At 41.3% G+C, this 12,572-nt stretch overlaps 1 protein-coding gene across 3 annotated transcripts in view; it reads left to right on the top strand.

Annotated features, from left to right (window-relative positions):
- The window catches only part of lrfn5a (leucine rich repeat and fibronectin type III domain containing 5a), a 123,309-nt gene extending 121,062 nt beyond the window's left edge, over window positions 1–2,247 (top strand). For 2 of the 3 annotated variants that reach the window (XM_029461045.1, XM_029461046.1), the window contains one exon: window positions 332–1,252. In XM_029461045.1, coding sequence (XP_029316905.1) covers window positions 332–1,252 — 921 coding nt within the window. Of the gene's footprint in view, window positions 1–331 lie in introns of all 3 variants that reach the window. The other variant, XM_029461047.1, reaches the window with a different exon arrangement.
- The last annotated feature ends 10,325 nt before the right edge of the window (window positions 2,248–12,572 follow it).

A 12,572-nucleotide genomic window follows, 5' to 3' on the forward strand; every position in this document is an offset into this window, starting at 1 on the left:
ACAGTAGCAAAGCTAATTTTAACCAACCATATGTTATAATACTGACCCAAGACTTAGGCTCCTGGCTGTAAACATTTCACACTGCAGGATTTAGAAAGTTGAAGTGTCATTTTTGTATATTTCATTTATTTAACAGATTCTCTGTTTGCAGCTTCTATAAATATTGATCATTTGTCATCTTTCCAAACCACCAACTGTATATATCATGATATGAAACAAAACTGTGGTTTAAATGTTTGCCCTTTAGTCCAGCCTCACGTGAAACACTTTATACGTGAATATTTTATTTTAAAAAAAGCAACTCATTGCTTCCTATTGTTTTTTTCCTCAGGTGTGTAACCCTGGTGAGGGCAGTAAAGGCGTTTCATTGTCGATGACCAACGTTCACTCGCAGACCAACGGGCAGCAGTCGCAGGGATGCACTGTGACTCCCAGCTCCTCCAAACACGGCTCAATCGGATTAGACGACCTCTCAGGAGGCACAAAGAAAAGGAGCGGAGGAGGAGGAGGAGGCAAGGATACGGTAACTCAGTCGTCCGACTCATCCCTGCCTGACTGCTCTACCACTACGTCAGTTCTCAGCCAGCCCTGGGCAGCCAGAAGCCCAACAGCTGGAGCAGAGGATCAGGAGAAAGCGGGAGAGGAGAGAGCTCAGGCTGCCGTCTCGTCGCCCACCGGCACCACCGGTTCACTGACCAAGCCAAAGCGGAAGCCCGCACCGGGTAAGCCAGGCTCGGCCTCGGCTGCTCCTGAAAACCACTCGCCCTCCTCCCCTCGTCCTCCTTCCGCCTTCTCCACTGCGTCCTCTGCTCTCCTCCCCTCCACCCCTCTGGAGAACCTCAACACCAACCGCAACAACTCCACCTCTCTCAACCAAACCCCGCCTCCCTACGTCCCTTCCCCTTTCTCCAGCCCGCTCGCCACCACGAGCCCCGCACCCTCCATCCGATTCAGAGAGACGCCCATCCTACGACGGGCACCCCGCGTCTACACCTCTGCCTCCGCCAAGTACCAGACTCTCCCTGTGGAGGAGGCAGGGAGGAGCAGGGCGAGGAGGAGGAACTCGCTCTGTGAAGGAGGCTCAAAGACTCTCTCCCCCCATCAGGGAGCCGGAGGAGCACCCAAAATAGGGCGCATAATGCGGAACAAAAGGAGCCAATCAATGAGCGGGATTCTACTCCCGAAAGGCGGGGATGGAGACTCGGACAAAGGGCGGTGCGATTCGGACTGGATCTTAGAAAGCACAGTTTGAACTGGAACGAGACAGCAACCATTAAAATAAACTTTGGTTTATCCATTATTGTTTATCTTTTGTATGAGTGTATGTCTGACGTTTTGTGTGTGTTGCTGTTTAGGATGTGTGTTTTCGGTGTGTACAGTGTGTGTGTGTTCATTTGTTTATAGATGTGTGAGAGGGTGATGTGTGTTTCTGGGTGAAAGCGTGAGCAAACCTTTTATTTTTCAGCCTGGTTTTTTTATTTATTATTTCATACATTTTTCTCCACATTTCTTTGTATTCAGTTTACAGTTTTCTTCTTCACTTTGACAGTTTCCTATCTGTTTTTCAGTCCCGTCATTCAGCGAGTGGATAACTTGTCTTGTCTCGTAGCGTCCTCGAGTCGTCTCGTTGGTTCCACTTTATAGCACAAAATAAAAACAAGACAATGGGCTCGCCACGTCATTTCCCGATTCACACTCACCTTATCTGAAAATACCACGAAAAGGGATTAATTACAGGAAAGAAAGAGGAATAAAAAACAATACAAGAACTGCAAAGCACACCATTCTCACGTGCACACGCCCACAGGAAGTGTGTGTCCATACCGTGGCAAGAGAATAGCAGTCGGTGCCTTCTTTTGCACTAACAGACAGCTGACACAGCGGATTTAGGACCCCACTACGCTCCCTGAACGAGGGCTACGGACGGAGGGGACGAACAAAAGGAAGATATTTCACACATAGCCTTTCTTACCTACTGAGGAGTACTGACCTTTCTTGACATATAAACAGACTTGGGCGTAAAGTAACAAACAGGTTAAGACTTTAACGGACCTCTTATGAAATTAATATTTTTTAAAGGGAAGAATAAAAAATAAAAAAAGAACATAAAAACCCTGTGAGCTTTTCACTGACATTGGTATATACAGCCTGTGTTGGTCACAAGCTCCCGGAAAGCATCTGTACAGAAAAAGACAACATGTACTTTGTTGTTATGTTGTGTAAAATAAAAAGGGATAAAAATTAAAACTGGAAATGTGAAAAGTGTGTTTTATGTACATATATGTTGAAAAATATATTGCGTATTCTAACTGTCGCACTCGGAATCAGTGGCTGCTGAGATTGCAGCTTTCCACCGGGAAACAATATTAATGGGTCACTTTTCATCCGGCATCAATGTTTCTGGCAACAATTGTTCTTCCCATTGTTGCATCGCTACATTTGGAACAAACAATTTCCCATTGCAAATCAGAAGAGACGTGTGCTAGTTTTTTAATTAAAACATTGAAGTTTCACAATTTCATTAATCTTTTTGTGATTTGATGCATCAACCTACACACACACACACACACACACACACACACACACACACACACACACACACACACACACACACACACACACAGAGAGACTGTTATTTAGTGTAGAGAATCGCATTTCCAAACTTCCCACTTTTCCCTGACTGCAAACGCATTTAAGAGAGTGTGACAGTGCTCCCATGAGGCCTTGACAGTATGCCAAAGAGACTCATGGGATATGTTGTTGTTGAGTGCTTACAAAAAATAATCATCGTCTTATCTTAAAATGATGAGATATTCAAACGTTAATGTGTTGAACAGTAGTTGAAAATGGACCTGTTAAGCAGCACGTAAGTGGAATAGAAGGTGGATGAGAGGAGGCGGGACTTGGTCTCTCTTTACGCTCCACACAGTAAGTAACAGGCACTCACTGGAACACGAGAGCTGCTCCTCACTCCATTTAAGGACACATGTTGTTGTAGATATGTATAAGTCTCAAACAAGTATGGTGTCTAACATAAACTACATCACCGGAACAAGTGCTCAGATCTTAATCTTAAATTAAACAGTACAGAAATATTCTGTTACAAATGAAAGTGCATAAGTATCAAATACATACTTAAAGGGGACATATGCTAATCTTTTGGTTCATACTTGTATTTTGGGTTTATACTAGAACATGTTCAGATTCCTTTAATATTCAAAAGACACATTATCTGTCTCATACTGTCTGTCTGAATGTGCCTGTGTTCATCCTCCGTTTGAAACATTCTGTTTTAGCGTTTGTTTCTTTAAGACCCGCTCTCGAAAAAGCCCGGTCTGCTCTGATTGGCCTCCAAGAAAAATTGCAAAAGTAGTTCTCAAGCCGTGGGTGGAGATACTCAGATGCGGTGCGGTGTATTCTAAAGAGCCTGTATTTAATATAGGAGGAGAGCCTTATTCTGAATGACTTTTTGAATCCCATGTTATCTGACAGAGGCATTACAATACACCACTAAATGAACCCCCCACAGCTGATGCAGTGTGCATCATAACTCTGTCTAATCTGAACCTACATACGTCATACATCAGTTTCTATTACCAGATACATGACATATAATGTATGTTCAGTATCAACCGTGAAATTAGTTCAGGATTGGTTTGAGCCAAAGAAAAAAATATATACGTCGATGCCTTTTAGTTCTGCTCTGTTCCGTGTTAACACTGACGTCCTGCATGAATAAAAGTGGTGAGTCATTCATCGGACAGCTTTGGCGACTGTCATCCTGCATCATCAGCACTACATGGAGTCATGTGGAGAAAAACAAGTCATGCAGCGCTTCAATGCACTTTATGTGTTTATTTACCTTCCCTGGTGATCATGAGCATTATTACTTCAGAGTGGAAGTGGACCTTATATGTCATAAATAATGATGGACAGAGGTCTTCATTCTCTTAATATTATAGTGGAATTATTCACTCGCGTTCCGCCAAAATACATCCCATTTCTGGATGTTCAGGGAAAACCTTAGCTCCCACTTGCATACAATGTATGTGTTACCATGGTTACCAAATCTTCATATTGATAGATGGATATTAACATAGATCTTGTCCTTGACAGTCCCCATGAACAGCAAATGGATCTAATAGTAATTTAGCTTTTGAATTCATGCTAGAATCAAATATCTACATCACAAAATTGGTTTTGCTTTCACACCACAAACAAACCGTGCCAGCATCTGATTGGACCGAAGCCAGTACGGTCCGCTTCCACATGGACAGCTGTCACACCTGCCCAAACTAAACTCAAACAAGAACATTTTAAAAAGATAAACAGCAAGGCGATCCAGGCTCTCCATAATGAAAGTCAATTATAAATAACCAATGTGAGGAAATCACATGACCCAGAAAATAACATAAAGGGGAAACAATAATGATTCAAGGACTGAAGGATTATTTATTGTCATTCTGCAACACACAGTTGCACAAAGGTAACCCGGTCCATTTATGCTACACGCAAAAACAGGACAAGACCAAACAAAAACAGCTGTGCATTCAAGTTTCAAGTTGTATCAAGAGAACTGTAAACAGCAGAAACACTGGTAAATGCTTTGGGCATGGCCGGCATGTTGAACGGGAAATCCACTCAGAAGTTACAGCATCAAACACAGAATCCACCTTCTCTTGTCCCACCGGAGTCCTCAGGATATGCATCATACATGGAAAATAGGGAACCATATATAGATTTATTCTAAATGTAGGCACTGAGAAACGATAATAAGTTTTGAGAAAATAACTAAGCAGAGTTAATTTCAAACACACATCAAACAGGTCAGGTAAGATATTACCATAACTAGTCTAAATGGTAAATCAAATACTAGAATTGCTAGAGTTAAGAAATTATTTAGTGAGGTAATAAATCAAGTGAGAAGTAGGATCATTTTCTCATAGACTTCCATACAATCTGAGGAGTCGACCCCTGCTGGCCATTAGAAACAATGCAGGTTTGAGGCACTTCTGCATTGGCTTCCATTTTCAGACTTGGAGATTGCTGCTTCATTTGCACTGACACGCATGCAGCGCATACCATAAACAGAACAACGTCTGCTATCACAGACCAGCACCTACAGCAACAAGGCGACTCGGGGGCCACAGCCAGTATGGCTGAAGTCACTGTTAGTTAACATCAACGCAGGAAATTGATTCACTTTGCAATTAAATCACTGGAAATTGTTTGACATGAAACAGTTCTGACAGGCAATTGCAAATGGATGTTCTCACTTCAATTAACAGACATTGCTGTTTTAATGATGTAAATTGAATTGACTGAACTGATGGTGAATCATTACTGACCTTTGTGTGCATATTTCTGTCTATCCTGTGTTTTTCCTGCAGTGGTGGAGCCTCACTTTAGGTTAAATTATTAATAACGAAGCCAATAAAGCTGACGTCTCTTATCCTGACAAAGTTATTTAATTAAAGAGAGTGAGATACAAACTCAAACTCATGAGGGATTAAAACCAAAATTACCCCCACTGCTGCACTCCGGTTCTCTCCGTGGTTTTAAATTACAATAGCCGATGACGCTAACAGACATCAGGTGAATATTTAAACAGGAACGCGAGTCACTGGAGAGTCATATGATAGGATGAGAGGGGAAACAATTGTCCTTGTTTAATTTGTAAGAAGCCCATTGCCTCTGCTGTACAGCTGTCCAATACAGCACATCCACAGTCCTCTCCTTAACAGTGTGTCAGTAATGGCCTGGTTCATGCCTCCTTCACTGACCTTCCAATGCCTTTCTTAAGCTGTAAATGCTTAATGGTAAGAGGCTTTGGAGGAGACAATCCCTGTCTATATCCTTCTTCCTCATTTTCCCTCCCTTTCACCCACCCCCTCTCTAAATTTCTCTCATTTTTCTTCTTTTTTTTGGAGATTAAGCAGCAACTTTTGTGCAGTAAGTGAGTGAGTGAAGCTCAAAGTAATAATCTGTGACATGTACACTGCATTTCAACTAACTAGCAGCCCACAACATTCTGAATTAGGTGAAGAAATGTATAAGTTAAGTTTTGTTGATGATTCCAGAGTCACATGATCCATGACTGGGGAGCAGAACCTGGCGGAGTGCTCTAATGGAGGCCACCGGATCAAGCCCCAGCAGAAGTTTGAGTCATATGGTGGAAGCAGGTGGTGGGCGGCAGAGCGTCGCCTGAGAGACAAGAAACTGAGTTTGTTACCAGAATGTGAGAAACTGATTTATAGACTAAATGAATGAGATGAAAAACAGAACTCCAGTTTTAATGTTGTTTCTAATTCAAGACTTTACGTGTTGTTTTAATAAAACCTTAAAGCTGAGAATGTGAAGCCTGACATCTAATGGTGAGAAACAGACCATCTGCTCCTGGCTGCTCTTTGTTTCCAGGTGAAGTCACCGTCTGCTGCAGAGTAAAGGCCACAGGCATTTAAAACTGAAATCAATTATTGCAATCTGTGAATGCGCTCTCGGGAGTGACAGGAAATCTGCATGAATTACTTTCTCAAGCTCGTCTTTGGTGAACTTTAATATTCAACTTATTTTATTAACTGTGTTCACTTTTATTTAACTCGCCTCTGTCCGAGTATAAACTGCTATTATGAGACAGAAGTCAAAGGCAATATTAATAAGTTTTCGGAATAAGCTGTATGAACTTGTTAGCCGCCAAATTAATAAGCCTAATACGTTACAGCTAACACTAATTAACTGATATTTAGCAACCTAGCTAGCTTTTTTCGCCCTTCAATAACTCATTATTGGATGAAATAATGTCAGTCCTGCTAACAAATGCCAAAGGGAGTAAACTGCCTCGTACAGATAAAACAGAAAGAAGCTCACTGAGCGATTGTAACCAACTAGCTTAGAGTAAGCTCCTCATGGAGACGCGCAGATAAATGTTGCTGTGTCACTTTTCCGTGTGATGAGGCCTTCTACACATTCTAGAACCTTCTAAAACTTTCTTGAGTTGTAACTAAACATTCTGGAACTGGAACGTTTACTAAGTGTTTAAGACAGACACAGTTAGCGACTAGCTGGTGAACATAAAGGTTAATTTAGCAGCTAAAGAGACAGATATTTCCTCAGGAGCAGGTTGAGACCAAACGGAGCTCAAAGAGAGTGACTTTTGGATGTATACTCATCAGGTGGACAGAAACAGCTGATATGTCAATGTTGTCTTCACAATTCCTTTTTTGCTCCCAAGTGGTCAAATAAATGTAGTTATTGCAGGTTTTAAATAATAAAGGGGATAAAGAATCTCAGCCAGAGTGAATAGTACAAACTATGGGCTCACCTTTAAAAAAAAAATCAGGGATTTTTTGCCTCTATTAGACAGTACAAGCGAAGATAGACAGGAGAGGGAGAGAGGTGACGACATGCAGCAAAAGTCCGCAAGTCAGATTGAATCCTGAGCTGCTGCCAATGAATGGGGCGTCCGCCTCGCCAGGCGAGCTACCAGGGCGGCCCGGCTCAGCACTTTCTGAATAATTAAATCCCTGTTTTGCAACTCGAAATTGCTGGGTCATCCTGCTTGAGAAAGTTTTACATTTGTTGTTCTAAATACATTCTATCTAATAAGTCAGTGCCAAAACATAAAATGTTCTGACACATGTGTGTGTTTCTTATTATCTGGGTGCCATCGACCGCAACTGAAAATCAATCACAGAGAAATCAAAAGGGAATGCAAGTTTATTTATATAGTATGTTTCAACAAACAGGCAACACACATTTAAAGCTTTGACACAAAGTGCACAAAATAACACACTATAAAAGTATATTTAAATACAATTAAAATCATGCATTAAAGAGCCAAGAGAATGGAAATAAAAACAAGGTAAAATAGAATAACATAGGTATTAAATTCATAGGAGTTAGTAAAAGGCAGAGGCAAAGAGAAAAGTATTCAGCCTTGATTCAAAAGAAGTGAGAATTGCAGTTTTCTAGGAGTTTGTTTCTCACCGGGAGACATCAAAACAGTGTTTTAGTGCCAAGTTGAAAAACAGCCTTTTTAAAGATTTTTACGATGATTTTTAAGAATAGGAGATTTGATATGGGAATATAGTTCATTAGTGATGTGTCTAGTTTGTTCTTTCTTAAGATGACTGCAGTTTCAGGGCCTGTGGGAAGAAACGTGTTTACAGTGTGTAGAAGATGTGAGGCCATGCAATTTGTAACATTTTAGAAGAAGACTGTTGGTAGAATATTAAGGCAGCAGGAGGAGGATTTCAGATGCTGTATAATGTCCTCATTTTATGGTTGATCAGATACAATTGTGACATGGTATTTTAATTGACTTTAAGTGGACACGGTGACAGCACATGTCATGTACCTGATGTGGAGGGACTGACTTCTTTGTCTGATTTTCTGAATTCTGTCAGTGAAGAAGAAGGCAAATTCATTTCAGGCCCTGGTGGATACAAGGAATACAGAAGAGGAAAGAAAAAAGACCACACAGCCCCATCCACAGCCTTTGACTGACGACTAATCTCAAGGAAATGCAGCACAAAACAATCACAGCACAGACAGCGCGGGGGATACAATGAAGAATAAGAGAAACTTGCTGATTAAAAGCCTTTATGATCGACAGAACATAACGTGCAACTGTAGCATGCTGACAGAAATACCTTCTATTCCTATTCCTCTCCTTACCATGGGTACTCCTCTTCTCCATAGTCCCAGTCTCTGTCACTTTGTAATTTTACATTTTCAGAATTTGTCTGATGCTCTCCTGCAGTGTGAATAACACTGAATACACAAGTAGAGCAAGCAACCAAGGCCACATTTTTCATTTGAAAAAAAAAAAGAAACTGGATATGAGCAGCATCCCTCATTTCCAACCTCCAGGTTGAGGGAAAAACATCCATTTAGAATGTTATCAGCCCATTAAATGTTCGTTATCAGGACCATTTTTCATCCAGACGGGCCCAGCTGCATCTTGTGAAAGTAAAACGATCACCGTTTACACGTTGTTGAATTGAAACAAAGCAACGTGTTTAGGTTGAGGAACGGATCGAGGTTTTGGGTTAAAATAAGTAAGTTTGTTAAATAACTTACGGAAATTTAAATAATTCAAAGTGTTGAGTTTTTCTTTCATACAGGACATGACCAACTATCTCCTGGGTGAAAGTCCTGTTTGTTTGACCTTCTCTCTATGCGTACTTTGTCACTCTTTATACTACGTCACCTGACTTCCTACTTTGCTCCCGTGATAATTATTACGCACACTAGCGGTGACCGTGGTCTTCTTGTATTCGTATCTGCGATCAACCATGTTAATAGATGGAAATGGCCTTCTGAACCCAGTAGTAGGTGGAGGAGGATGCTTCTCACCCATAGCTATGATTGTCACAACAAGTCGATGGTGGACCCAAGTGCAGCACACAGGAAACCAAGAATAATTGGTAATGACTTTTATTAGTAGTTATAGTTAGCAGGTTATAGCCGAGTACACTGATCCACAGCGGGATGATAATAATCCACAAGGACCGACCAATAGGTAGCAGGCAAGGGGTAAGTCGGGGTCGGCCGGAGGGTCGGGAAACAGGCAAAGCAGGTTGAAGGAATGCTGTCTGGGTCGGGAAACAGGCAAGGCAGACAGGTCCAAAACAGGCTTGGTCGGGAAACAGGCCAAGCAGGCAGGTCAGGGGCAGGCAGGGTCGGCAACGAGAGATCTGTTTGGGGAAGAGCGCTGGAAAGCCTTGCATGATACAGAGTACAATCTGGAACTGAGTGAGTGACTGGGAGAGGCTTAAATAAAGGCTTGATTAATTGGCATCAGCCTGAGCCCAAGGTGAGGTGATGAGGTGGGAGTGGCTGGCTGGTGAGGTGAGAAGGAGGCGGGGTGTGGAAAAGTACCGGGCTGAGGTAAGAAGTACTGGAGCAGACTGTGACAATGATGTTGATAACTCCATTCAATGGGCAGCTAACATTCGAAGCAGGTGGCTAAAGGCTGTACGGTACTGAGACAGCTCGGCAGCTTCATTCCTCTGAGAAAACGTGTTGCGTGTTGCTGAGGCTGATGGAGATAAGCCATCGCTACAATGCCCTGGCAATGTAACTAAATGGAATTGGAGCTTGGAAAGCTTGGAAGCCTGTCAAACTGTTAAGTGAGATCACAGGGGCGGATCAGGCTGAGTGCATTCACATTTATAGGAGAGTATTTAAGGCTTAAGAAAGTCAATCTAATTATCCTGACCGTCGTTTTAAAGGGGGATTTTAAATCAAATTTGAAAATATGGGTAATGCATTATTTCATGGGACCATTGTCTCCTATTTCATGAAACAACATATGTAATCTATAAGGAAAATTAAGAGAAAGTTCCAAGACATTTATTTTAGTTTGGATAAAGTTGAATTTCTAAACAGCTGTTGATTTCCAGAGGAATTCCCTTAAAATAACTCATTTTAATCCTATGTGACTATTTATTTCTTACCAGTGTGTGTGTGTGTGTGTGTGTGTGTGTGTGTGTGCGTGTGCGTGTGCGAGAGTGATCCGCTTTGCTGCGTATTGAGTTCCTCCGCCACAGTATCAGATACTCTTCTTACTGTCAGCTTCCCCTAACCTTATTACGCCATCCGTATGGTTATGTGAGCATCTGAGCAAGTCTATCTTGTATTGTTCACACACACACACACACACACACACACACACACACACACACACACACACACACACACACACACACACACACACACACACACACACCCTGTGGCTTTGCAGGAGATTTTCTATCCTGAATTATCTGAGCCTCCAGGGACTGTGGTGTTGTATAATGAGCCGAACACTAATTATTCTTCTGTGTGTGTGTGTGTGTGTGTAAGCCTGTGAGAATGTTTCTGTGAACCTAAACCAACTGTCTTTGCTTTACTTCTATAGGATCAAATGTCAAACTGAGGGATTAAAAGAGAGGTTAGAATTAGAGACGCAATGTAAGTAAATGCATCGTTCTGGAGAGTAGAAATTACACAAACATGTATATCTGTGTGTGTGTGTGTGTGTGTGTGTGTGTGTGCGTAGCAGTGAAATTATTCTGCCCCTCTTCCTTTGCTCATGAAGCCAGAAGGAATACTTAATGAGTGTGTCAGCATGTGCCAGCCAACTGTGGTGATGTGTTTGTGTACCAGAGAAAGAGAGCGTCAGCATGTACGCGACGCAGGAAGTGTGAGTGTGTGACTTGTTTTGAACGTCTGTGTGTCAATGTGCAGTGAGTGAAACGAACATCACCTCGACATCACCTCAAAGGAAAATAATGAGATTCCTTTCTGAACAGCATCCTATTAAATAAGTGCAAAGTGTCAAGTTAGCAACATCATTTTGTATTAGGCAAATGGACTGCACCGGGAACAAATGAGGCACTACATCTTGTTTTTCCTCTGAGCAGGCATTGAAAAGTTACTGGCTGAGGGCATGAGGATCAGGAAAACAGGAAACTAGTTAATGAACCAATCATGTCAGGAAAAAAGTAATTCATGCTTCAAAACTTTATACAATTGGATTAGACATTTGCAGAAACTTTGCAGTCTATTATTTTTTTTATCTTAAACATCAGAAAAAGACTAAAGTTACATATTTTTCTTTACATACATTTTAAAATTGAAGTGATAGAAAGAACAATTAAATCATCCTGAGAATGAATCAAATCAAATCAAATCAAATTTATTTGTATAGCCCAATATCACAAATTATACATTTGTCTCAGTGTGCTTTACAGACTGTACAGGTTACGACATCCTCTGTCCTTAGACCCTCGCATCGCACAAGGAAAAACTTCCTAAAAGAAACCCCAAAATTAAAGGGGAAAAAATGGAAGAAACCTCAGGGAGAGCAACTGAGGAGGGATCCCTCTCCCAGGACGGACAGACGTGCAATAGATGTCGTGTGTACAGGATAAACAACATAGTACAAATACAACATTTGACAGAAATTATGTTGTGTTGGAAAAAAAAAAGAAATAGAAAGTTTGGATGAATCCAGGAAAATGTCAATAAGGCTTCCCGGTGTCCAGCAGGACCAGGTCAGCAGGCGCTGTCACGATTCATGATCCTGACGTAAACTTTATCAGTGGCAACCTGCCACATGAGAGACAGACACTCCGGGGATGATACCCCGGATGGTGAGTTAGTAACATACATTTACATAAATGCATACAGATAGAGAGGGAGAAGAAGAGAGGGAGAATGAAATTCACATTCATTCATTGAAGGATCTAATATGAACAAAGCCTTCACACATATTATTTAACGTCTCTGCTTTACCAACTGAAAGAAACTTTATCTGGAAAGTAGAAAATGGAAGAAACCGGAATCGAAGAAAAAAAAGTTATTACAAGGAAAGATGCTGTAAAATGTAGGCAGAATCATATTTGTTACTCTGGATCACCTGGCCTTCAGTATTCAAACCATGGGTGAGTCTGAATGTCTTATTTTATTATTGGATGTTTTTTATTTTCATTACCTTGAAAAATCTCAATGCAACGATTGATAATAGTTATTATGCTGCTTCTCATGTTCAAATACATTATACAATCACTGTAGAAACAAGAAAA

This window comes from Cottoperca gobio, chromosome 22, assembly GCF_900634415.1.
Source record: "Cottoperca gobio chromosome 22, fCotGob3.1, whole genome shotgun sequence".
Lineage (NCBI taxonomy): Eukaryota > Metazoa > Chordata > Actinopteri > Perciformes > Bovichtidae > Cottoperca > Cottoperca gobio.